This window comes from Salmo trutta, chromosome 2, assembly GCF_901001165.1.
Source record: "Salmo trutta chromosome 2, fSalTru1.1, whole genome shotgun sequence".
Lineage (NCBI taxonomy): Eukaryota > Metazoa > Chordata > Actinopteri > Salmoniformes > Salmonidae > Salmo > Salmo trutta.
The window spans coordinates 35,726,534-35,753,737 of record NC_042958.1 but is presented as its reverse complement, the minus strand read 5'-3'; the positions used below and the strand labels follow the sequence as shown (position 1 = coordinate 35,753,737).

Here is a 27,204-nt window from a genome sequence, read left to right as displayed (position 1 = left end):
GTGGTATTCTTTGTTGAATTCGTTAGATTCAATCGTTTTATACAGACAACAGGGAGTTGATGTCACAATGTTAATATTATTAATATTATTGGCATGAATTCATTTTTTCCGGTTACATTGACGGAGATCTATTAAACTGCCCCGGATTTACCTAGGCTATGGCCCGTCATGTGACCAGCCGTTAAGGGAGGCGGGCCCTGCTGAAATTCAACGGTAATCTGCTTTGCACTGTCATATTGTCAACAATGCTACGTTTTTATCAAAACCAATAACTTTTGCATGTGAAAACACCGAATCCTACTCATTACTCCATGCGCGTCACTGTTGCCGTCGGACAGAACGGAGCACCCGGTTCGAGCCCAAGAGGCATCCGGTTCCAAATAGATTGCAATCAACGCCAAACTGATTCACCCGGTTGTAGCCAGTATGATTGCCTAAAGTCATGTGAGAATCACACTTTTCCTACGCGGAAACGCATTTCAACCAATCGCAGTGAGCGTTACTCGATGTTGAGCAAGCGATAGTACACTGGCGGGCTAACTTTCCTGTCAAAAAGTTTGCGCAAAATGCCTAAAAAAATTGTAAGGTTGACTGTCAGCGATGTCAGATTTCCAACGTCTTTGGAGCAACATGGTTCAGACGCAATGGTACGTACATCAATGCAATGAATGCTTTCTTGCAGAAGTTGCAGATAAAAGTTATTTCTGCAGCACTTTCTTTATTCATGTCACAGTTTCCCCAACCTATGGTAGCCCTAAGGATCATATAGGAAAATATACATTTTGCTTCTTTCAGCACACCGACCCGGACTACTCTGTCGCCTATGTTGTCATCGAAACTGATCAAGGAATGCATGGATATGGGTTGACTTTTACTGTGGGGAGAGGCACAGAAATTGGTAAGATTCTTCATCCAACGTTCACCATTTCAATGTATTATTGAGTGTTATAGTTGGTGGGCTTTGTTTAGTAGTCTAAATACATTTGATTCACAGCTACATCTTGTGGTAATATGTGTAAACACAACACAGTCTGGCTTTGTATGCATAGATGCAACCAGAACATAGGTGCTCCCAGATACTCTCTAAATGACTATGCATTACTTGTTAGTTGTCCTGTGAACCTATCTGCCAGTCTGAGGATAATACTGTGTACTGTCTTCAAATGAGTAACATTTGTCCCTTTAAACTGTGCAGTTGTGTGTGCTGTGGAAGCCCTGTCAGCCCTAGTTGTGGGGAAATCTCTAGAGGAGATTGTGAGTGACTTCCGTGGATTTTACCGTCTCCTCACCAGCGATGGGCAGATGCGATGGGTGAGTGTACACAGCCACTCCAACACAAACTACCCTAATCAATCCAAACTGAGTAACTAACCTTCACTGAAAGATGTGTGTAAGCAGCTCTTTTCCCCTGGTCTTGTGCCAGATTGGACCAGAGAAAGGAGTCATTCAGTTGGCCACTGCGGCGGTCCTGAATGCAGTATGGGACCTCTGGGCACGGTCCGAGGGCAAGGTGAGACATTGGAACCCTGTCCCCTATATAGTGTGCTAGTTTTGACCATGGCCCACATTGCCTCCTCAGCAATTGTTGCAGTCTGAACCTTGTAACTGATTTTATTTATTTTTCAAATGAATTGAAAGCAGTAACCCCTCAATGTATTCTGAACATATTATAGGACCAAGAGAATGTACTGAAAATGTTTTTTTTTTAAATATTTTGTTGATTTTGGAGATGAGGTTTTCATCAGACAGCAACGCTATGGATGTTAGTGGACCAGGCATGCCAAGCAATCTAGCAAGACGTTTCATATGTCAAGATACTGCTGAAATGACTGTTGTCCTTTTGTCAACAGCCACTGTGGAAGCTGCTTGTTGAAATGGTAAGTTGCTGATATGGAGAGCTTTTTAACTTTACTCTTGAGTAAAGCATCAAACTTAAAGAAGTTTTATTTTTGACAATCAAATCTGTATTTTGGATGTAAATGGCATGTTCTAGAAATGTCAAGACAGAAACTTACCCAAACCAGCGATTGACATCCTCGTTCTGTAGTATGTGGGCTCGAACAAAAGCTCCAAATGCGTCTTTTTATAAATGGAAAAGCTCTCAGTATAGCGATGCAGGTCTTTAGATGTGTACATGTGAAATTGTTGTGCCGAACTTTATCCGCAACGTCATATTCCATTTTGTGCGACGTTGGAATATGAGGTTGCGCATAAAGTTTAGAATGACACACTGTAATGTGTACATCTTGGAATGTGCTGTAATCAGACACGCTTTAGGATGAAGTAGTGTATGTACTTGTGTTCTTGCCTCAGGACCCCAGAAAGCTCATCTCATGCATTGACTTCAGATATATCACTGATGCCCTTACTGAACAGGAGGCGCTTGGTATGTCTTGCTGAACACTGTCCATAATATGTTCCTCTATTGCCAGAAATGGCCATCTGCACTCTGGTTTAACAGGATCACAAGGTAGTCTACAAAAACTATGATCTTTGCTCTGTGTGTTCTCTCTCTCTCGTGCGCTCTCTCAGATATACTTGTGAAAGCTCAGACGGGGAAGCAGCAGAGAGGTAAGCATACTTAAAGGGCCTGAGAGACATTAATGGCTTTGATAAGTGGAGTTTAGTGCATGTAATTCCTCCTCCTTGAACACATAGACATATGAAGTGCTTACGATCTCATAATATACTCAGTACTGCAATTTATAAAAATGTATCTTCCTCTAATCGACTATGCATTTTATTAATGAAGTGTATTGATGTGAATGTATGACCTCTCAGTGGACCAGATGCTGAAGGAGGGTTATCCTGCCTATACCACCTCCTGTGCCTGGCTAGGATACTCCGACCAGCTGCTGAAACAGGTCTCCTCTCATACACATGCTGTGCATTGGTCCGAGTACCAAATGGCACCTTATTCCCTATGTAGGTCACTACGTTTTACCATGCCCCATAGGGAAACAGTATATACAGTGTGGTCTTAAATTGACACCCTTAATAAAGATGAGCAATAATTACTGTATTAAATAATAAATACTGAGCTATATTGAATGCAAAAAAAGTGGATTGTTTTCTATACTAATACAATTTCTCAGTTTAACAAGTGATACTTTTTTCTTAAAGATAGGGGTCAAAGTTGACACCCCTGAATACTATTATGAATAAAGGAGTCAAAAGTTTAATATTTGGTCCCACAGTCCTAGCATGCAATGACTACATCAAGCATATGCAGTTTGTTTTGGATGTTTCAGATTATTTTATGCCCAATAGAAATTAATGGTAAATTGTGTTGTCACTTATTTTAAATAAGAATAGAATGTTTCTAAACACATCTACATTAATGTGGATGCTACTATGATTACGTATAATCCTGAATGATGAGTGAAAAAGTTAGAGGGTCATAGATCATACCCCCAAGACATGCTAACCTCCCCTGTTATTGGTAATGGTGAGAGGTTAGAGATCATACCCCCAAGACATGCTAACCTCCCTTGGTAATGGTGAGAGGTTGGCATTTCTCAGAGCTATGGGTGTCAATCATTTTGGATCCCACTGTATGGCAGTCTGTATATCTCTATCTTCCTATAGTTGTGCACCGATGCACTAAATGATGGATGGACCAAGTTCAAAGTGAAGGTGGGGGCTGACCTAGAGGATGACATTCGCCGGTGCAGTCTCATACGGCAGATGATTGGACCCCACAACACACTGGTAAATCTGTAATGCTGTTGGATTCAGTAAACCTCCTCATGCACAGGATTGGATCAAATCATTCTGCAGCCAATTGTCTTCTCTGTTTCAGATGATTGATGCCAACCAAAGGTGGGACGTAGGCGAGGCCATAACCTGGGTGACCAGGCTGGCTGAGTACAAACCCCTGTGGATCGAAGAGCCCACCTCTCCTGACGATATCCTGGGACATGCTGCCATTTCCAAGGTGATGAAGGAAGGATCTGAGGCCTGGGCTCTTTCTCAATTTCTTTATGATTCCTCATATCCTTTTTCCTCGCCTCCTTTTCAACTGTATTAGAGAAGGTCCCAGGTCCCTCCCCTTGGACCTTTTTTCTCTGATGCGTTTTGAGGAGTCAAGGAGATGGGATGTGAGAAATTGCAGAAGCACAAATTGAGAAACAGTCATGGATTCAGAATACAAGGTTATTCTCCAAGCCTTGATGCTTGTTTCTGCTTAAATTTCACATTTCTGTTCTGCCATTGCAGGCCTTGGCTCCGCTTGGCATTGGCGTGGCCACAGGAGAACAGGTTAGGACTCACTGTGTCAGTGTTACTGACTCATTGTGGTGTTCAGTGTTTTACACTAGCGGTATCAGTATTTAGTCAGTTTAACTGATATGTGATAATGTTGTTCTTGTGGCCCCTCCAGTGCCATAATAGAGTGATGTTCAAGCAGTTCCTTCAGGCGTCAGCGTTGCAGTTTGTCCAGATTGACAGCTGTAGACTGGGCAGTGTCAACGAGAACCTAGCCGTGCTGCTCATGGCCCACAAGTTCAAGGGTAAGACATCAGCGGTCATATTCATAAAGCATCTCAGAATAGGAGTGCTAATCTAGGATCAGTTTTGCCTTGTAGATAAGATTGTACGGACGGGTGGACTTGATCCTAGATCAGCAGATGCTTGATGAGTATGAGCTCAGCTGTGTCTCCGTGCCCGTGCTGTGTGTTTATCTTTTAATCTATTTCCCCAGTGCCTGTGTGTCCTCATGCTGGAGGTGTTGGACTGTGTGAGCTGGTTCAGCACCTGATTCTCTTTGACTACATCTCTGTGTCTGCCAGTCTTGACAACCGGTGAGTGAACATGGACATCCCAGCCCGTCATTCTAAACCATTCAAGCTACAATGACATAATATATAACAATGACCCCATAATTATTTAATTTGGTTATAACTGTAATTATTTGAGCTGTGGTCAGGTGCTGAAATAAAATCTATTCTCTTTCTCAGGATGTGTGAATTTGTGGACCACCTCCATCAGCACTTCAGAAGTCCTGTTGTGATTCAGAACGCCCACTACATGCCTCCCAAGGTATGGTTTAATCAAAATGATCTGGTGTTGTGGTCATTTAAATGCTGTGGATCTTTTAAGTCTTGCCCATGGTTTCTGTTGGTCATTGTTCCATCAGGATCCAGGCTACTCCTGTGAGATGTTGGAGTCGTCAGTGCAGACACACCAGTACCCTCAGGGGCAAGTGTGGAAGAACCTCCAGTGACGGTACGGTGTCGTGGAGGAAGCCGGGCAGTTAAAGTAGATTTTTCAACCGAGCACAGAAGGTTGCCCGACAATGATATTCTTAAGTAACCATTGAAAAATTCCTGTATTGGTTATCACTGCACAAGATGAAATTATTTCACTTTTGTATGTTTCTAACAGGGATGTTTGTGCCAATAATCAAGCTTTAACTAAATGTATACATTCTTTATTTACCAAATTCCTGTGATTAAAAACCATAAAATACACAATTGAATCTAAAAAGGCAACAGGTAGACACTGTACTGTACCAGAATATTTCAATCAAAAGGAAAACCTCCACCCAGATATTACACTGAACAAAAATATAAACACAACATTTAAAGTGTTGTTTTCATGAGGTGAAATAAAAGATCCCAGAAATGTTCCATATGCCCCCCCCCCTAAAAAATGTGTGCACTAATTTGTTTACATCCATTTTACTGAGCATTTCTCCTTTGCCAAGATAATCCATACACCTGATAGGTGTGGCATATCAAGAAGCTGATAAAACGGCATGATCATTACACAGGTGCAGCTTGTGCTGTGGACAAATGGCCACTAAAATGTGCAGTTGTCACAATGCCACAGATGTCAAGTTGAGGGAGCATGCAATTGACATGCTGACTGCAGAAATTTCCACCAGAGCTGTTGCCAGAGAATTGAATGTACATTTCTCTACCATAAGCTACTTCCATCATTTTAGAGAATTTGTTAGTACGTCTAACTGGCCTCACAGCCCCAGACCACGAGTAACCAATCCAGCCCACGATCTCGCTGGCTTCTTCACCTCCGGGATCGTCTGAGACCAGCCACCCGGACAGCTGATGAAACCGTGTTTGCACAAACAATGAATTTCTGCACAAACTGTCAAATTGTCTCAGGGAAGCAAATCTGCTTGCTCTGACCTGACTGCAATTTGGCGTCGCAGCAGTTTCAACTGTACCAGGCGGCTGGCGTGTATGGTGTTGTGTGGGTAAGCAGTTTGCTGATGTCAACATTGTGAACAGTGACCCGTGATGGTGGGGTTATGGAATGGGCAGGCGTAAGCTACAATAAATGAATAATTACTTTTTAATCGATGGCAATTTTAATGCACAGAAATCTATTGACGATATCCTGAGGCTCATTGTCGGTCCATTAATCCGCCGCCATTACCTCATGTTTCAGCATGATGCATAGCCCCATGTTGCAAGGATCTGTACACAATTACTGGAAGCTGAAATGTCACAGTTCTTCCATGGCCTGCATACTCGGACATGTCTCCCATTGAGCATGTTTGGTATGGTCTGGATCGACATGTACGACAGTGTTCCAGTTCCCGCCAATATCCAGCTACTTCGCACAGCCATTGAAGTGTGCTGCACGAGGCAAATGAAGGGTGGTCATACCAGATACTGACTGGTTTTGATCTATGCCCCTTTTTTTTTTTTTTTAAGGTATCTGTGACCAACAGATGCATATCTGTATTCACAATCATGTGAAATCCATAGATTAGGGCCTTATGAATTTATTTCAATTGACATTTCCTTACATGAGCTATACTTCAGTAAAATCTTTGAAATTGTTGCATGTTTTTTATTTTTGTTCATTGTAGTTAATTGAAGCCCATTTAAACTGCCATCTACATTTTGATGATGGGGTGGGGATTGTAGTCAACGACTTTAGTCTTCTGCACGGAAGTCATCTATTTTCTCCGCTGTCCGAATGAGCTTCAGCTTGGGGAAGGGCCCTATTTTCTCCGCCGTCCGAATGAGCTTCAGCTTGGGGAAGGGCCGTATCTCTCTGGAGCTGTAAGGGAAGAGTCATCACGTTTGGGCCGTGGCCAGACATTTTGTGTCAGAAAATTATGGATTGAGCCAATGGTTTTGCAATGGGAGTCATCCGTTGACGGATAATGGACGACAGGATGTCAAACGCACAATATGTAGGCCTTTGTGCGTTTTGCAACTAGTCTGAAAATAGTTGAACTTCTGATGGACAAATACAGAATGATGAATGTGTATTTGTTTTCATGCGTCTGTGTGGCCATAGCTTTACACACCTGTCACTGCAGTGTGTATATCTCAGTTGTGTCTGTCATGAACCTACTTTCACCAGGCTGGAGGGAGAAAGGCAGGAATGAAATACCTTATTTTACTACCCTGCTTTTATTATAGACCGGTTATTACACTTAAAAGATCATCCTTTGAGTCGAAGGGAGGGTGCTAGCGAATAGGGAATTTAAGCTTATGTCTGCCCCACCTCAAGTCCTGTGATGTGGGCGATCATGTAGGTGAGGATGGCGTAGCTGGCGATGTTGAAGGGCACTCCCAGGCCCATGTCCCCCGAGCACTGATACAGCTGGCACGGCAGCTTCCCGTCAATTACGTACAACTGACACAGGGCATGGCAGGGGGAAAGCGCCATATGGTCTGGGAACAACACAGGCACAGGTGTGTGAGCAATACAAACCAACGTTGACTGTTAGTGTATACACAGTGAAGTCATAAGACTGTCAGATGCCTTTGAGGTTCCACGCACACATGATGATTCTTCTGGATTGTGTCAACTTTCTGTAGTTGGTCCACACTTTGTCCTGTGTAATCTATAAGGGAAGTATTATCCATGAAAATTAAGCACTAGTTAAATTTTTTGAATTGAAACACTATCCTACAATACCATGTCAGGGTGTGGCGTACCTGCGTGCATATTTCTGAATTCCGCACCATAGTGCCTCCACTGGAAACTATACACTGGTCCCAGGTCTCCGAACCCCATCTTGTCCAAGAAGTGTTGGGACCCGTATGCATCCCAAATATTCACCCCTTTCTCTGAGCGCTCCTTGGCATTTGTTGAGCCCTACAGCATACACACACAGAACCAAGACCTGTCAACTTCTCTGCCCCATGTATGGTATGGAGCACCACCTACTGAATGTGGTATGCAAGTATGTAGGCAGACCTACAATTCATTGCATTTTAGCTAACACACGTGTGGATTATTTCAGAGGATATGGTTTCATTCTTACTTTGATAAACCAAAGTAGTTTTTCGAGTATTCCTTTCCAGAAAAACCCTTTTCGTCGTCAACAAAGGAAACTGATCTGGAATGATAAACAAATGATAAACATTTGCAAGATGGCGCCGACAGAGATGGTCTCCTCGCTTCGAATCCTTAGGAAACTATGCAGTATTTTGTTTTGTTATGTATTATTTCTTAGATTGTTAGCCCAGAAAATCTCAAGTGTTATTACATACAGCCAGGAAGAACTATTGGATATAAGAGCGACGTCAACTTACCAACATTCCGACCAGGAATATGACTTTCCCGAAGCAGATCCTTTCTTTGGACCACCACCCAGGACATTGGATCTAATCCCAGAGACCGACCCAAAACAACATTGCCGCAGAAGAGGTAGATGGAGCGGCCTCCTGGTCAGACTTCGAAGGCGTGTACACCCCCCACCGCTTCCAAGTATATTACTCGCCAATGTCCAGTCTCTAGACAACAAGGTAGACGAAATTAGGGCAAGGGTTGCCTTCCAGAAAGACATCAGAGATTGTAACCTCTGTTTCATGGAGACATGGCTCTATCCGTATATGTTGTCAGAGTCTGTACAGCCACCAGGTTTCTTCATGCGTCGCGCCGACAGAAATAAACATCTCCCTCGGAAGAAGAAGGGCAGGGGTATATGCTTCATGATTAACAACTCATGGTGTAAGAACATCATACAGGAATTAAAGTCCTTTTGTTCACCTGACCTAGAATTCCTTACAATCAAATGCCAACCATATTAAGAGAATTCCCGTTGGTTATTATCACAGCCGTGCATATACCCCCTCAAGCAGACACCACGACGGCCCTCAAGGAGCTTCACTGGACTATGTAATCTGGAAACAATATATCCTGAGGCTGCATTTATTTAGCTGGGGATTTTAACAAAGCAAATTTGAGAACACGGCTTCTTATATTCTACCAGCACATTGATTGTTGTGCGGGCAATACACTGGACCGCGGGCAATACATTCAAATTTGCTACTTTCACTTCCGTGATGCATACAAGGCCCTCCGCCGCCCTCCCTTCGGCAAATCCAACCACGACTCCATTTTGCTCCTACCGCCCTATAGGCAGAAGCTCAAACGGGATGTACCTGTGACAAGAACCATTCAACGCTGGTCTGACCAATCGGAAATCAAGCTTCAAGATTGTTTTGATCACGGGGACTGGGAAATGTTCCGGGCAGACTCAGAGAATAACTTTGATCTATACGCTGACTTGGTGAGTGAGTTTATAAAGAAGTGCATTGGAGATGTTGTAACCACTGTGACTATTAAAACCTACCCTAACCAGAAACCATGGATAGATGGTGGCATTTGTGCAAAACTGAAAGCACAAACCACCGCATTTAACCATGGAAAGGTGACTGGGAATATGGCTGAATATAAACAGTGTAGTTATTCCCTCCGCAAGGCAATCAAACAAGCAAAATGTCGGTATAGGGACAAAGTGGAGTTGCAATTCAATGGCTCAGATACAAGACCTATGTTGCAGGGTCTACAGGCAATTACGGACTAGAAATCAAGCCAAGTCACAGACACCGACATCTTGCTTCCAGACACACTAAACACCTTTGCCCGCTTTGAGGATAATACAGTGCCACCGCTATGGCGGGCCCCCCTCTCCTCCGTGACCGACGTGAGTAAGACATTTAAACATGTCGCAAGGCTACTGGCCCAGACGGCATCCTTAGCCGTGTCCTCAGAGCGTGTGTAGACCAGCTGGCTGGTGTGTTTACGGACATATTCAATCGCTCCCTATCCCAGTCTGCTGTCCCCACATGCTTCAAGATGGCCCCCCTTTGTTCCTGTTCCCAAGAAGGCAAAGATAACTGAACTAAATGACTGACTACCGCCGCGTAGCACTCACTTACGTCATCATGAAGTGCTTCGAGAGACTAGTCAAGGATCATATCACCTCCACCTTACCTAACACCCTAGACCCTCTTCAGTTTGCATACCGCCCCAACAGGTCCACAGACGCAATTGTCATCACACTGCCCTATCCCATCTGTACAAGAGGAATACCTTTGTAAGAATGCTGTTCATTGACTACAGCTCAGCCTTCAACATCATAGTACCCTCCAAGCTCGTCATTAAGCTTGAGACCCTGGGTCTCAACCCCGCCCTGTGCAATTGGGTCCTGGGCTCTCTGACGGGCCGCCCCCAGGGGGTGAAGGTAGGAAATCTCCACTTCGCTGATCCTCAACACTGGCGCCCACAAGGGTGTGTGCTCAGCCCCCTCCTGTACTCCCTGTTCACCTATGACTGCGTGGCCATGCACGCCTCCAACTCAATCATCAAGTTTGCAGATGACACAACAGTAGTGGGCTTGATTACCAGCAACGACGAGACAGCCTACAGTGAGGAGGTGAGGGCACTCGGGGTGTGGTGTCAGGAAAACAACCTCTCACTCAACGTCAACAAAACAAAGGAGATGATTGTGGACTTCAGGAAACAGCAGAGGGAGCACCCCCCTATCCACATCGACGGGACAGCAGTAGAGAAAGTGGAATGTTTTAAGTTCCTCGGGGTACACATCACCTACAAACTGAAATTGTCCACCCACACAGACAGTGTGGTGAAGAAGGCAGTGCCTCTTCAACCTCAGGAGGCTGAAGAAATTTGGCTTGTCAACTAAAACACTCACGAACTCACAACGCATCACCGGGGGGAAACTACCTGCCCTCCAGGACACCTACAGCACCCAATGTCACAGGAAGGCAAAAAGATCAAGGACAACAACCACCTGAGCCACTGCCTGTTCACCCCGCTATCATCCAGAAGGCGAGGTCAGTACAGGTGCATCAAAGCTGGGACCGAGAGACTGAAAAACAGCTTCTATCTCAAGGCCATCAGACTGTTAAACAGCCATCACTAACACAGAGAGGCTGCTGCCTACATACAGACTCGAATCATTGGCCACTTTAATAAATGGATCACTAGTCACTTTTAATAATGCCACTTTAATAATGTTTACATATCTTACATTACTCATCTCATATGTTTATACTGTATTTTATACCATCTTTTGCATCTTACCTATGCTGCTCTGTCATTGCTCATCCATATCTTTATATGTACATATTCTTATTCCATCCCTTTAGATTTGTGTGTAATAGGTAGTTGATGTGGAATTCTTAGATTACTTGTTAGATATTACTGCACGGTCGGAACTAGAAGCACATGCACTTCGCTACACTCGCATTAACATCTGCTAACCATGTATGTAACCAATACAATTTGATTTGATTTAAAATAGTTAGCTAGTCATTTGAACAGTCATGCCAAGGTCCAGGAAGGAGGTAGTGCTTTGTTGTTGCATGCAATTCCCGCCATGTCAAAATATTACATTGGTTTCAGTCGTGCGTTTCAAACTTGAAACACACGCACAACTCCCAGCACACACAGAAAAGTAACTTAATCGATTTACCCTGGAGACTGTATCTCGATTGTGAGCCGAAAACAGAGATGACCCCCGTTCCTATTGGTCTCTCTTTTTGTTACCGTGTTGCAGAATGTATTCACATTGATTCAGATACCAGCGTTCATCTCACAAGAGAGACAATGACGTGTTTCCGACCTGACTATCTGCTTTCTTTGGCTCTTCGTTATTACAAGATGCTGCTGTATGTATGTCAGAAGTAGCAGGCATTTTGTTGGTTAGCTAGCTAACAAAAATACGGAAAGAATGAATATAGTGTCAGCTTCTGCGTTAACTTCTCTTTAAATTTTCTGGTTTAATTTGGTAGCCGTCGACGACACGCCTACATAAATTTATGTTCAATCAAAAAAAGATTGAGGGAAAAGCATTTCATGGTCTAAAATTACACCAATGGGAGATTGTGAAAAAAAGCACACACTTTAATCCCCGCCTTTCCATTTCCGGAGAAGTGCATCTGCTGCAAAATCCTTTTTTACAATTCAAGTGTGATTTACTAGAGGAACATGTCATATAGCATGGCCCTTAAAGTGATCCCCACCCTTGTGTTGGTAAAAAGCTGAGGGATGGAGCTGGAGAAATGTAACCATTCTCAAATTCATAGACAGAGCTATGGATGCAAGGACACACCATCCATTATATTAAAGGGCTCTATTCAATCTGTACAGCTGAAGCATTACAGAAGCGTTACAGATTCCGAGATAGAAATGTAAAGGTCATTTTCGATTTACCTGACATATGCAGCGTTTACCGTGAATGCAGTCTCCGCTAAAGCAGGAACATTGCCTTTAAATTTCAATCATGTTGTAAAGCTCAACTTCCGTGATGCGGAATGAATAGAACCCACAATTATAGACTGTATAGGCTATATAGTGTTTGTTTACAAACATTGCACTAACTCTCTTGCACTGACTCTATGCACACACACTGGACTTTACCCACACACTCACACATTCTTACACTTACCCCCCACCCACACAGACACATTACATATGCCCACACACACACACACACACACATACATAACATAACAGAAAAAAAATAACATGCACACACATGCATACTAACGCCACACACACACACACCACATATGCTGCTTCTACTATCTATTATCTATCCTGTTGCCTAGTCACTTTACCTCTATGTACAGTACATACAGCAGCTACCTAAATTACCTCGTATCCCTGCACGACTTGGTACTGGTACTCCCTGTACTCTGTGCTTTTCTACTCACTGTATATAGCCATGTTATTTTTATTCATTATTCACTGTTTCTATTCCTCGTCACTATTTCAATTTTTTTATTTGATTTCTCTCACTATATATTATCTTATCTAACTCTGCATTGATGGAAAAGGACCTATAAGCATTTCACTGTTAGTCTACACCTGTTGTCTATGAAGCATGTGACAAATACAGTTTGATATGGGTTCTGATGGGGTTTGACAGTTGTACTAAGCTCATGAGGCATTTATAACATACAGTATATTCTTCAAGAATCAATGGGTAAATATAATTTACTTATAAATCCAAAAAGGGATGTAGCATAATTGAAATACAAAGTCAACAGAAGGTGGATAAAATAAAATAGCCCTGCCCACCACCCCCCAACCACCACACACACCATACACTATTATACAGAATTTAAGAGTATAAATTATACCAGTTGACCATTCTTGTGAGAAACTAGAATCACACACATTACTTCACTTGACACACTAACAGAGATGAACAGATTCATCTCTCATCTGGTTTCATCTTCAAGACATAATCACCATCATTATCAAAGTTAATAATTCACACACACAAAGACACACAGAAACACACACCTCACTGAGATAACATTGTCAGAGACACCTCTGATTGGCAGATCTTTATATCAGGGTTGGTGGCATTACTACTGGGTCCAACCATACAGTATGGGTACATCCTCTCTTTAAATTTGATGTCTTTGTAAGTGTAGATGTGAGTCATATATTTGGAGTCGTAGAAAGATACCTCCCCACTGTCATAGTCCAGCTGCACTTTGATCCTCTGGGGTCTCCTCTGCAGAGGGAGGATCCCACCTACTCCTGCTATGTACTTGCTGTTCCTCAACCAAATAGCCCAGATTCCACATTCTGGTGATACAGTCAGATTTTTCTTCCTCTCGATGGACTCTTCAGCCACACCCATATCCCAGAGAGGATGGTCCCCCACCTCCACCTCCCAGCTGTGCTTTCCTGAGCTGAACCCTTCAGAGCTCAGTACAATTTGATAATTCTCAAACCGTTCTAGGTTCGTAGGTTGCTGCTGCCATTTTTGACTCACACTGGTCAGATCATCGGACAGAGAAAGCCAAGGGGCAGCAGTGTTGGGGTCCAGAATCACGGGAGCTATAAGACAAAGACAAGACATTCTGTTGGTTAGAGAATATAATATAAACTATCAATAATTTGTGACCTGGGGTGTTCTAGTGGTCTAAGCCTCAGGAATACATATATTGCTGCAGCATGGGTTTGAATTCGGCCTATGCTATTTCAGAACACTCCCTTATCTTTACCTTTCTATCCTATCTAATATAACTATGTAAGGTGTGGAACCGCCCAACTCCTTAAAAATAAACTATCATTAATGTATTATGAAAGTACATACCATATTAATTGATTTATTATATTGTGCAGTACTCACTGTGTTTGATGATCCCCTGCATCTTCTCCCAGATTCTGAACTGCAGGTTGCCAAGGTGTTTGGCTACATGTATCAGTGCTCCTGAGAGCAGCTTTGGATTGGGCAGTGTGCACTGGGTCCTAGGAAAACAATCAGGAGTCAGTTTATGCGTTGGGGTTGGGTTCAGAACCAGAGAGAAGAGAGAGGAGGCATATCACTTACTTTTCTATCATGGCCTTGTAGTTCTGCAGATGAATACAAGAACAGCATACTTATCAATATTATCAACGATGTAATTCATATATTTTTCTGTGTGGAATGTATTTAGAATCTATGTAAAAACATTATACATTATATGTCTGAAAGAGAGCAGTTCTTACCTGCACCAATGAGATGTCTTCAGTTCGCAGCTCCTCTATATCTCTGATCGTGTCTGAAAGTGATAATGTGCCTCTGGTCATCTCTTCAATCTTCTTCATCATCTGAATCTTCTGCTGCTCTTCCTCCCTCACTGCAGCTATCCTGGCCTTCTCTTCCTGTTGTAGAAACTGGTAAAGCTTCTCAAACTCCTCCTCAATCTGCCTCTCTGTGTTCTGGGCCTGGCTCTGAAAACATTGAGAGGAATAGCTCTCACAAGTGAAGTCCATTATTGCTGCAACCTTGCTTGACTTGTACTCACCTTAATGTGTTTAGTTGTTTGATCACAGATTTGTTGAATTTTCTTAAAGTCCTTCAGCTTCTCTTTAAGGGGCTTTAGGCCAGTCTGGAATGAGACTTCATCCTGGAATAGGACATAACCTCATTGAAAGAAACTAATTTTACTGGAGAGAGAGCAGTCTAACTGTATTACTCAGCTGTAACCTTAAACTCTACTGGGTCATTCCACAAAAATAGTGCCTGTTGCATCCCTTTGATATTTTAAGTAGAAATTGTGGACCAATATTGAATTTTATAATCAAGTCTGAAATTTCTAAGTTGAAATGACAATCTTCAGAAGCCTTTTTAAAACTCAAATACACTACAAGTTTGCATTTTCTTCTGTCCAGGAAAATTCTCAGCAACAAAAGAGTGATCAAATTAATATCCTACACCTGTATATTAATTGAAGTGCCCTTTAATATAGACCACATGTATTATTCAATAAATCAGATTTTGTATACGAATAAAGACTTGCTAAAGTGCCAAAATGCAGCATTTTGACTTGTCCCTCCGTGCACCGTTGACTTCAAGGAAGATTTTTACCCACTTAACCCCAAACTTTGCACCATAATTGTAAAGCCCTAGTTATTTTTGTTGTTATTTTGTGTTGACAAAGTCATTTCTGAAGATTATTTTTTTTGTGATTAGTGTATCATTTACGTCTGTCACTCATTTTAAAGTCAACCCTGTTATGTGAACTGAACTCTCGTTTAATATGGTGAAACTATTCCTTTTTAAATATTTTTTTCGAAAGAAACAGACTTCTAATATTAAAATCATAGTGTAAAACCAGGTGAGCTGGTTCTAAGCTTTTTGGCCATTTTCTGGTGTTTTGTGGAGGAAAACTGAGTAGGACGAGCATAACACGTCATCCATGTTACTCATAGACAGGCTAGAAATATTTTAACTATCTATAATTTTTTTAAGCTTGCATTCCATTGCCACTCCCTGTTACACACAACAAGCTTCCATTCCCCATTTCACAAGGGGATTTATGGTTCATTTAAGATGAAATCATCAACCCTGTACTTTAGTTGGCACTAAATAGGCACTGATTATTTTCTTTTTTTATTTAACCTCTTGAAATGTGTTCTTTATGACAGATTTATTTTTGACCAAGTTACACTTTTCAAAATCCACCGAATTGTTGGAACAACCTTACTGACTTCTTTATTGAGGGAAAATGTACTTACTACGACTGTGATATGTGGTTGTCTCACCTTGCTATCTTAATAAGATGAATGCACTAACTAAGTTGCTCTGGATAAGAGTGTCTGCTAAATGTAGATGTAAACTGCAGCGGCAGGGAATCAGTGACCCAGTGAAAGACACATTTTAAGATTTTCTGCAGTTCAATTGATGAAGTCATTATATACTGCTCAAAAAAATAAAGGGAACACTTAAACAACACATCCTAGATCTGAATGAAATAAATAATCTTATTAAATACTTTTTTCTTTACATAGTTGAATGTGCTGACAACAAAATCACACAAAAATAATCAATGGAAATCCAATTTATCAACCCATGGAGGTCTGGATTTGGAGTCACACTCAAAATTAAAGTGGAAAACCACACTACAGGCTGATCCAACTTTGATATAATGTGGCGGATGGTCTCCTGAGGGATCTCCTCCCAGACCTGGACTAAAGCATCCGCCAACTCCTGGACAGTCTGTGGTGCAACGTGGCGTTGGTGGATGGAGTGAGACATGATGTCCCAGATGTGCTCAATTGGATTCAGGTCTGGGGAACGGGCGGGCCAGTCCATAGCATCAATGCCTTCCTCTTGCAGGAACTGCTGACACACTCCAGCCACATGAGGTCTAGCATTGTCTTGCATTAGGAGGAACCCAGGGCCAACCGCACCAGCATATGGTCTCACAAGGGGTCTGAGGATCTCATCTCGGTACCTAATGGCAGTCAGGCTACCTCTGGCAAGCACATGGAGGGCTGTGCGGCCCCCCAAAGAAATGCCACCCCACACCATGACTGATCCACCGCCAAACCGGTCATGCTGGAGGATGTTGCAGGCAGCAGAACGTTCTCCACGGCGTCTCCAGACTCTGTCAGGTCTGTCACGTGCTCAGTGTGAACCTGCTTTCATCTGTGAAGAGCACAGGGTGCCACTGGTGAATTTGCCAATCTTGGTGTTCTCTGGCAAATGCCAAACGTCCTGCACGGTGTTGGGCTGTAAGCACAACCCCACCTGTGGATGTCGGGCCCTCATACCACCCTCATGGAGTCTGTTTCTGATCGTTTGAGCAGACACATGCACATTTGTGGCCTGCTGGAGGTCATTTTGCAGGGCTCTGGCAGTGCTTCTCCTGCTCCTCCTTGCACAAAGGCGGAGGTAGCGGTCCTGCTGCTGGGTTGTTGCCCTCCTACGGCCTCCTCCACGTCTCCTGATGTACTGGCCTGTCTCCTGGTAGCGCCTCCATGCTCTGGACACTACGCTGACAGACACAGCAAACCTTCTTGCCACAGCTCGCATTGATGTGCCATCCTGGATGAGCTGCACTACCTGAGCCACTTGTGTGGGTTGTAGACTCCGTCTCATGCTACCACTAGAGTGAAAGCACCGCCAGCATTCAAAAGTGACCAAAACATCAGCCAGGAAGCATAGGAACTTAGATGTGGTCTGTGGTCCCCACCTGCAGAACCACTCCTTTATTGGGGGTGTCTTGCTAATTGCCTATAATTTCCACCTGTTGTCTATTCCATTTGCACAACAGCATGTGCAATTTATTGTCAATCAGTGTTGCTTCCTAAGTGGACAGTTTGATTTCACAGAAGTGTGATTGACTTGGAGTTACATTGTGTTGTTTAAGTGTTCCCTTTATTTTTTTGAGCAGTGTATATCAATTGATGTAACTGCATCATCAAGAATATATTTTTCATAAATGTGTTTAATTACATAGGTTATTGTTAGATGATGGCGAATTAACTTGGCTCTTGTGTCACCCTGCGAGAGTTTGTTACATTAAGAATATACCTTGCTGCAGTAGAGGTATTTTGAAAAAAGTTCAAGAACTATAGCTGTCCTATGAACTCATTAATCAAATTGTGTGTTCCGGCAGCTGCACAGAAGAGCTTGAATCTTTAATTATGTAGACCGCAGAGCTCCTTAGATCCTGATGCCAACATTATGGACTTACCAGACTCGTATGACCTCTCTTTTCAGTCTTCGGTAAGAAGGACTCACACAAGTTCTTCAAAGCCAGGTTAGGTAATTCCATCGAAGATGTGCTCCTGCAAAGTGGACAGCCCCGAGATGTGGTCTTTTTCCAGGTCTTCTCCAGACATTCTTTACAGAAGCTGTGGCCACAGGACAGGATGAGAGGACGCTTGAAGATTTCACCACACACAGGACAAGAGAGATCCTCCTCTGGGAGAGACGATCTAGAAGCCATTTTCTCAGATGGTGCCACTGACGGAGAGATCTTTATACGCTCCTTCCAAGCTGAAATTAAATGTTTAGTTTCACCTTTGAAATTAGCACTAAGTTTTGACCCAGGATTACAAAATGTGGAAATTATCAATACAATGTGGTCATGAATATTGTATATGAAATTAATCCACTAGCTACCTTCAGTTAACTGGTCAGCCACATTGTTGTTTTTCATTCTACGTAGGATATCCAGTGTGACATCAACAGCCATAATCTCTCCATAGGTCCGCACCAGTATATCCACCGTTTCCTCCTTTGCATTCTGCAGTTGACTTGATGGGATGGAGGGACAGCTTTCAAACTTGTTCTGAATCATGTACCACTGGAATCTTTTCAGGTCATTTTCACCCAGCTCTTCCAGAATGTCCATCAGCAGCTTAGGGACAGGAATAGATGTGGTCATCGAACACGAGATACAGTAACAGTACTACTGGCAGTATACTTTAACCTTTAATTCTAATCGCTGCACTTGAAAGTCCTGGTTTTGATCATATGTCCTACTGTAAATGTTTAGTAGGCCTATTTTACAACTTTGTACATAAGAATCCCGGTGTTGTGTTTGGAGAGTGAAGGTCACAAACAGCCCTTTGGTAATTGAGTTTGGTGAAACACCTCCAGAAAGGTGAAGTTACAGGAAAGCACAACTTCTGTAAGACAGAAAAAAACATTGGTGTACTTGTGTGCATGCATGTGTGACAGCAGAGCAGGGAAAGTTCCATTTCCTTTCAACACTTTCCATTGTTATGTAGTTTACAAACCATTAATAAACATCTATAGCTCGATGGTTCAAGATTATAGTTTTGATACTTGCCAAATAGTTAGCTTGTATGTGACTGTACTTTTACCAATGACAGAATTATTACAGTGCAGTTATAGTACACGCCGTTCTCCGTAAAGATATCAAGTCAGACGTTTACCTATATTCCTGTTGCAGCTTCTGGAAAGTCACAGCTATTTCATATTCGCTCTTTGTAAGTGTTGAGTATTTCACTATTTCTAACAATTTATATCCCAATGTAAATTAGAATCCTGGAGTTAAGGTATGTGTGAAGCCTGGATTGCTGAAGAGTTAAAACGCTGAACTGTACTTCACTTCAACAGTCGGGGTAGGGTTTACAGGAAATCAGGAGTCTGGTTATGCGCAGTAATGGTGTACTGTAGATAAGAATAAGAGACACATCACTGACTGTAATATGTCATATAAGAGCCATATATTGTACAGACACGCTCTCATGCACCCCTCCCTGGCGTCTCCCTGTGACTGTATCAGATTACAACAAGTATAGACCTTACCGTGAAACACTTACTTACAAGCCCTTAACCAACAGTGCAATTCAAGAAGAGTTAAGAAAATATTATAAAAAGTAACACAATAGCTATATACAGGGGGTGCCGAGTCAGAGTGCGAGGGTACAGGTTAGTTGAGGTAAGTTAGTTGGGGGGGGGGTCAATGTAAATTGTCTGATGGCAATTTGATTAATTATTCAGCAGTCTTATGGCTTGGGGATAGAAGCTCTTTAGGAGCCTTTTGGTCCTAGACTTGGTGCTACGGTACCGTTTGCCGTGCGGTAGCAGAGAAAACAGTCTTATGACTTGGGTGACAGGAGTCTATGACAATTTTATGGGCTTTCCTCTGACACCGCCTATTTTATAGGTCCTGGATGGCAAGAAGCTTGGCCCCAGTGATGTACTGAGCCATACGCACTACCCTCTGTAGCGCCTTATAGTCAGAGGCCGAGCAGTTAACATACCAGGCGGGTGATGCAACCGGTCAGGATGCTCTCGATGGTCCAGCTGTAGAACTTTTTGAGGATCTGGGGACCCATGCCAAATCTTTTCAGTCTCCTGAGGGGGAATAGGTTTTGTCGTGCCCTCTTCACGACTGTCTTGGTGTGTTTGGACCATGAAAGTTCATTGGTGATGTGGACAACAAGGAACTTGAAACTCTCAACCCGCTCCACTACAGCCCCATCAATGTTAATGGGGGCTTGTTCGGCTCGCCTTTTCCTGTAGTCCACAATCAGCTCCTTTGTCTTGCTCACATTGAGGGCACCACACTGCCAGTTCTCTGACCTCCTCCCTATAGGCTCATTGTTGTCGGTGATCAGGCCTACCACTGTTGTGTTGTCAGCAAACTTAATGATGGTGTTGGAGTCGTATTTGGCCACGCAGTCGTGGGTGAACAGGGAGGACAGGAGGGGACTAAGTACACACCCCTGAGGGGCCCCAGTGTTGAGGATCAGCGTGGCAGATGTGTTGTTGCCTACCTTTACCACCTGGGGGTGGCCCATCAGGAAGTCCAGGATCCAGTTGCAGAGGGAGGTGTTTAGTCTCAGGGTCCTTAGCTTAGTGATGAGATTCGTGGGTGCTATGGTGTTGAACGCTGAGCTGTAGTCAATGAACAGCATTCTCACATAGGTGTTCCTTTTGTCTAGGTGGGAAAGGCAGTGTGAAGTGTGATTGAGATTGCGTTATCTGTGGATCTGTTGGGGCGGTATGCAAATTGGAGTGGGTCTAGGGTATCCGGGAGGATGCTGTTGATGTGAGCCATGACCAGCCATTCAAAGCACTTCATGGCTACCGACGTGAGTGCTACGGGGCGGTAATCATTTAGGCAGGTTACCTTCGCTTCCTTGGGCACAGGGACTATGGTGGTCTGCTTGAAACATGTAGGTATTACAGACTTGGTCAGGGAGAGGTTGAAAATGTCAGTGAAGACACTTGCCAGTTGGTCCGGGCATGCTTTGAGTACACGTCCTATCAATCCATCTAGCCCTGCGGCTTTGTGAATGTTGATCTGTCAAATCAAATTTTATTTGTCACATACACATGGTTAGCAGATGTTATTGCGAGTGTAGCAAAATGTTTGTTCTTCTAGTTCCAACCATGCAGTAATATCTAACAAGTAATCTAACAATTTCACAACAACTACCTTATACACACACAAGTGTAAAGGAATGAATAAGAATATGTACATAAAAATATATATGGATGAGCGATGGCCGAACGGCATAGGCAAGATGCAGTAGATGGTATATAGTACAGTATATACATGAGATGAGTAGTGTAGGGTATGTAAACATTATATAAAGTGGCATAGTTTAAAGTGACTAGTGATACATTTATTACATCCAATTTTGAAAATTAAGTGGCTAGAGATTGAGTCAGTATGTTGGCAGCAGTCACTCAATGTTAGTGATGGCTGTTTGACAGTCTGATGGCCTTGAGATAGAAGCTGTTTTTCAGTCTCTCGGTTCAAGCTTTGATGCACTTGTACTGCCCTCACCTTCTGGATGATAGCAGGGTGAACAGGCAGTGGCTCGGGTGGTTGTTGTCCTTGAGAGAACGCGAAGCGAGGCGGCCAGCTCTGTCGGCGCCGGATTAGTGTCTCGCTCCTTGAACGCGGCAGCTCTAGCCTTTAGCTATATGCGGATGTTGCCTGTAATCCATGGCTTCTGGTTGGGATATGTACATACGGTCACTGTGGGGACGACGTCATCGATGCACTTATTGATGAAGCCAATAACTGAGGTGGTATGAATCCCGGAATATATTCCAGTCTGTGCTAGCAAAACAGTCCTGTAGCGTAGAATCCGCGTCATCTGACCACTTCCGTATTGAGCAAGTCACTGGCCTTGTATGCTTCTCTGCGTGTGGAGTAAAGGTGGTCTAGTGTTTTTTTTCTTCTGGTTGCACATGTGACATGCTGGTAAAAATTTGGTAAACTGCATTAATGTCCCCGGCCACTAGGAGTGCCGCTTCTGGATGAGCATTTTCTTCTTTGCTTATGGCCTTATAGAGTTGATTGAGTGCGGTCTTAGTGCCAGCATTGGTCTGTGGTGGTAAGTAGATGTAGATGAGAACTCTCTTGGTAGATAGTGTGGTCTACAGCTTTTCATAAACTGGCAGGCAAGCAATACCTCGAGACTTCTTTAATATTAGACATCGCGCACAAGCCGTTATTGACAAATAGACACACACCCCCACCCCTCGTCTTACCAGACGTAGCTTCTCTGTTCTGCTGGTGCATCACGCCAGCTCTATATTATCCGTGTCGTCGTTTAGCCACGACTCAGTGAAACATAAGATATTACGGTTTTTAATGTCCCGTTGGTAGGATAATCTTAATTGTAGGTCATCAATTTTCTTTTCCATTGGTTACACGTTAGCCAGTAGAACAGATGGCACTGGGAGTTTACTCGCTCGCCTACGTATACTCAGAAGGCAGCCCGACCTGCGCCCAGGTTTCCTCCGTCTTTTCTTCATGCAAATTACGGGGATTTGGGCCTGTTCCCGGGAAAGCAGTATATCCTACTCGTTAAAGGAAAAAGCTTCTTCCGGTTCGAGGTGAGTAATTGCTGTTCGGATGTCCAGAAGTTCTTTTCAACATTATGTACAAAATAAGTTTAAAAAAAAGATACAAACAACGGAAAAAAATGAACAAAATAGCACAGTTGGTTAGGAGCATGAAAAATGTCAGCCATCCTCTTCGGCGCCATATTATTATCATGTGCGTGTGTCTGTTCTCAAAGAGCTGCAGTTCAGTCTGTATGACCAGCCTAAAATCAGAACTATATGTAGGATATTTTACTTACATTTTTGTACCTCTAGTTAGTATGCTGTGTTACGTTACGTTATGTCACGTTATGAATAGTTTCGGAAACCCTGACCTAGGTGCAGGAGCACTACACTCTTAGAAAAAAGGGTTCTTTGGCTGTCCCCATAGGAGAATCCTTTTTGGTTCCAGGTAAAACCTTTTTGGATTCCATGTAGAACAGTGGTGGTTGGTGATATATGAGTGAGGATGATTTTTTTTTTTATGAGCATGGCCTTATTTCTATTACAGCATATTGTCATTCATATTCCATTCACCCAGCTCAATGTAACATCGATAGGTTTAGGCGACTACATGATACTCAAACTTTCCCTATACCCATCACGAGGTTGCTACAACCTAGCCTATGAATGAAAGTTTACAATGTAGGTGCACAGGTCGAGATAAATCTTTTAGTAATCAAGGTGACAGACAGTGACACATTCAATACCGCCTTGCACACTCTTGCCTGCATCTAGATGATTTAGGGTGTAATCATTAGTCCAACAGTTGCAAACGAGAGTTTCTATTGGACAAACTCAAGTATGTTTATCCCCGTTTCATTCCGTTTGCTTCCGTTTTAGAAACGTTTTTCAACAGAATCGGTGGAATGAATACACCCCTGATAACACACAAACACAGTTCACTTTCATAGCAGCCACATACAAACAGCATTAACATTTTGCTCATTGTGTAATTCCTTCTCAAATCTACGCACTCTCCTCCTCTCACCTTTTCGCTTCACTTGTGGACTTCAGTGAAAAACACATCAGATTTCTGTGACCAGGTGAAAAAAACTTTCCAAACCAAACTTTCATATCATAACTGCTAACCGCTACACACAGTCTACATCGTTGTCACCATATTAGCTAACATCAACATAGCTACTAGAACAAACGCGTTAGTAAACCCGCTGCAATCTTATCATGCTTCTGATGGCGTAGCCAATGGCTGACTCAGCTAGCTAGATGTATCCCCCCAGAGACCAGCAAAGAAAAATCCTGATTGGATCTTTTTTCACTTCAATGTTAACCCTTTCCTTTCCAACAAAATCTGAAGAAATGAAATCAGAACAACATTGAAAAGAATAATATCATTATCATTTATATGATTATAATCATTATTTTAAAAATCCTTAGCCCTTCTCTGAAGGCATAGAAGGCCCATTGTTCACCACTGTGTTTGCGGTAGTAATAATTTGTAGAGTGGCCCTATTTTCCCTCAGCCTGCATTTTTTTGGGGACAAAATTAGAATCATGGTCATGAATGGGACTGGCATTTTTCTGGTCTCGGTCTTGACCCCTTGTCCCCCTCCCGGTCTCGGTCTTGAATCGGTCTCACCCCTCCCCCCTCTGGTCTTGGTCTTTACTCGGATTCGATTTGCTGAGACTCGATTAAAATGAATGAATATTTTACTACATGAAAAAAGAAACAGAAAAACGTGCTCTCTTGACTGGCCCTTAGGTATGTCACAATGGGCCGCTGTACTGTGGACTCTGAATTCGTCTTTAGATTGATGACATCTTATGTAACATTCCTGGAAGTCATTGATCCGTTTAGAATGCTTGATCTTGTCTGATCTTCACAGATTAGAGGATTAGAATAAACACCACAGGTGACGTATTAGTTTTTCTGTCTTCTGCCACAAGGGGGTGCTATATCTCAATTATTCAGACGAGTCATGAAAATAGGCCTATGATTTGTAAAAGACATTGCAATTCATGAGGACAATAAATAGCTAGATAGACTAGATGGACCATGATGTTCATCATTCACATTTTAGGGATGGGTTATGGCAGAAAATAATTTATGTCCACAAAATAAATAATCCACTAAAAATGCAACGGAAGTTACTGAATAGTGAATGGCAAACTATATAGTAACTCATTGCTAAATGAACGTTCTTTTCTCACACTGACAATATTCATATTCTGTATTTCTGTCAGAGCTAAATATCATCCCTAGCAAAAAAGACAGTAAGAGCAAAACAAAAGATGACAAAAGACACCACACAGCCTTTCTCTTACCGCAATATCAGTCATCAGTTGTTGCCAATACAAAAAATAGGTGCAGTTGAAGTTGGAAGTTACACCTTAGGCAAATACTTTTAAACTCAGTTTTTCACAATTCCTGACATTTAATCCAAGTAAAAATTCTCTGTTTAAGGTCAGTTAGGATCACCACTTCATTTTAAGAATGTGAAATGTCAGAATAATTGTAGAGAGAATGATTTATTTCAACTTTTATTTATTTAATCACATTCCCAGTGAGTCAGAAGTTTACATACACTCAATTAGTAATTGGTAGCATTGCCTTTAAATTGTTTAACTTGGGTCAAACGTTTCAGGTAGCCTTCCACAAGCTTCCCACAATATGTTGGGTGAATTTCGGCCCATTCCTCCAGACAGTGCTGGTGTCCACTGAGTTTGAAAGTAGGCCTCGAAACACATCCACAGGTATACCTCCAATTGACTCAAATGATGTCAATTAGCCTATCAGAAGCTTCTAAAGCCATGACATCATTTTCTGGAATTTTCCAAGCTGTTTAAAGGCACAGTCAACTTAGTGTATGTAAACTTCTGACCCACTGGAATTGTGATACAGTGAAATAATCTGTCTGTAAACAATCTATCTCCATGAATCCCCCTTATTCACACTGCAGAGAGAGGGCGAGAGAGACCCATAGGACCCATAGGACAGACAATGGCACTGGAGTCTGAGTATTGGCTCTACTCTTAATCTAAAATGTCTGCCAGCACCAACACCGGGCAAACACTCACTCACATCCCTGGGCCTCAGGGTGGCTCCATGCCAGAAACACCCAAACTCTAACCCAAACACCATGGCATGAATATAACTACTATTCTCTGAAGGAGGGAACAAGGTATAACATACTATGGGGAGTCCACAACCAATCATATTCACCTGAAGAAAACTGAAATCATGCCCAATGGATGACGAGCCCACCCTCGGAAGCCCCGCTTTCCTGGCTATAGTACAGGGTCAGACACGGCAGCTCAAGGCTCAAACCCAAAGGAAACTGTGGATAACCTGGATAAATGCGCAACCTGCGTGCTGCCTAACACCCACTCCCGGACCCATCATAAGAACTCATTGACAGCAGTTACATCCAAGCAATAAAACCTCACCAAGGTATGTGGGGAACCCCAACTTGCTGCAGCACAGATATCACCAATTGTCATTTCCCTGAATAATGCCCAAGAAGCCACCACACCCCTAGTGGAGAGAGTGAGCAGGCACACTGCTAGGCAACCCTTGTCCTTTTGCTGTCATATGCCAGGGGGATCCACAATCCAATGAGAAAGACCCTGCTCAGAAAGCGCCCTACCCCACGCTGGATTAGCGAAACAGACAAAAAGCTGGTCACAAATGCAGATAACCTTGTTCATATTCATATATACACTGAGTGTACAAAACATGAAGAACACCCCTCCCCACCTTCAAGGCACTTAACTTCTCTAGGGTAGGGGGCAGTATTTTGACGTCCGGATGAAAGGCGTGCCCAAATTAAACTGCCTGCTACTCAGGCTCAGAAGGTAGGATATGTATATTATTAGTAGATTTGGATAGAAAACACTCTGAAGTTTCTAAAACTGTTTGAATGATGTCTGTGAGTATAACAGAACTCATATGGCAGGCAAAAACCTGAGAAAAATCAAACCAGGAAGTGTGGAAATCTGAGGGTTGTAGTTTTTCAAGTGATTCCCTATCCAGTGTACAGTGACTTAGGGTTCATTTTGCACTTCCTAAGGCTTCCACTAGATGTCAACAGTCTTTAGAACGTTGTGTCATGCTTCTACTGTGAACATGGAGCGAACAAGAGGGCCTGGAAGTTTATGAGTGAGAAAATGACATGAGCTCAGAGGCGCGCACTCACGTCAGAGTTAGCTGTGTTCCTTTTCTTTTCTGAAGACATTGGAATTGTCCAGTTGGAATATTACTGAAGATTTATGTTAAAAATGTTCGAAAGATTTATGCTATACATCGTTTGACATATTTTTACGAACGTAAATATAACTTTTTTTGACTTTTCGTCGTGACATTTGCGTGCGCTTCCTTCATTTGGAGT

At 42.8% G+C, this 27,204-nt stretch overlaps 2 protein-coding genes across 4 annotated transcripts; one reads left to right on the top strand and one right to left on the bottom strand.

The window, feature by feature from the left end:
* The first annotated feature begins 214 nt into the window (after positions 1-214).
* enosf1 (enolase superfamily member 1) lies at positions 215-5,484 on the top strand. Its single transcript, XM_029700842.1, has 15 exons — positions 215-647; positions 796-898; positions 1,196-1,311; positions 1,424-1,510; positions 1,851-1,877; positions 2,314-2,386; positions 2,533-2,571; positions 2,782-2,864; positions 3,589-3,711; positions 3,803-3,937; positions 4,219-4,260; positions 4,382-4,511; positions 4,703-4,802; positions 4,959-5,040; positions 5,138-5,484. Exons 1-15 carry the CDS (start codon positions 567-569, stop codon positions 5,222-5,224), a joined length of 1,308 nt encoding a protein of 435 aa, XP_029556702.1. The 5' UTR covers positions 215-566; the 3' UTR covers positions 5,225-5,484.
* Positions 5,485-13,008: 7,524 nt separating this feature from the next.
* Positions 13,009-19,647, bottom strand: LOC115154512 (zinc-binding protein A33). Of its 3 annotated transcripts, none has more exons than XM_029700797.1 (8): positions 19,438-19,647; positions 18,659-19,167; positions 18,228-18,532; positions 15,051-15,152; positions 14,752-14,976; positions 14,594-14,616; positions 14,393-14,511; positions 13,009-14,097 (listed from the first exon to the last, which is right to left on the bottom strand). In XM_029700797.1, the coding sequence occupies exons 2-8, from the start codon at positions 18,921-18,923 to the stop codon at positions 13,553-13,555; spliced, it is 1,584 nt and encodes a 527-aa protein (XP_029556657.1). In that variant the 5' UTR covers positions 18,924-19,167; positions 19,438-19,647; the 3' UTR covers positions 13,009-13,552. The 3 variants fall into 3 exon arrangements, with proteins under 3 accessions (XP_029556657.1, XP_029556675.1, XP_029556666.1); XM_029700815.1 differs by having other exon boundaries at positions 18,659-18,896; XM_029700806.1 differs by lacking the exon at positions 19,438-19,647 and having other exon boundaries at positions 18,659-19,422.
* Positions 19,648-27,204: the final 7,557 nt, after the last annotated feature.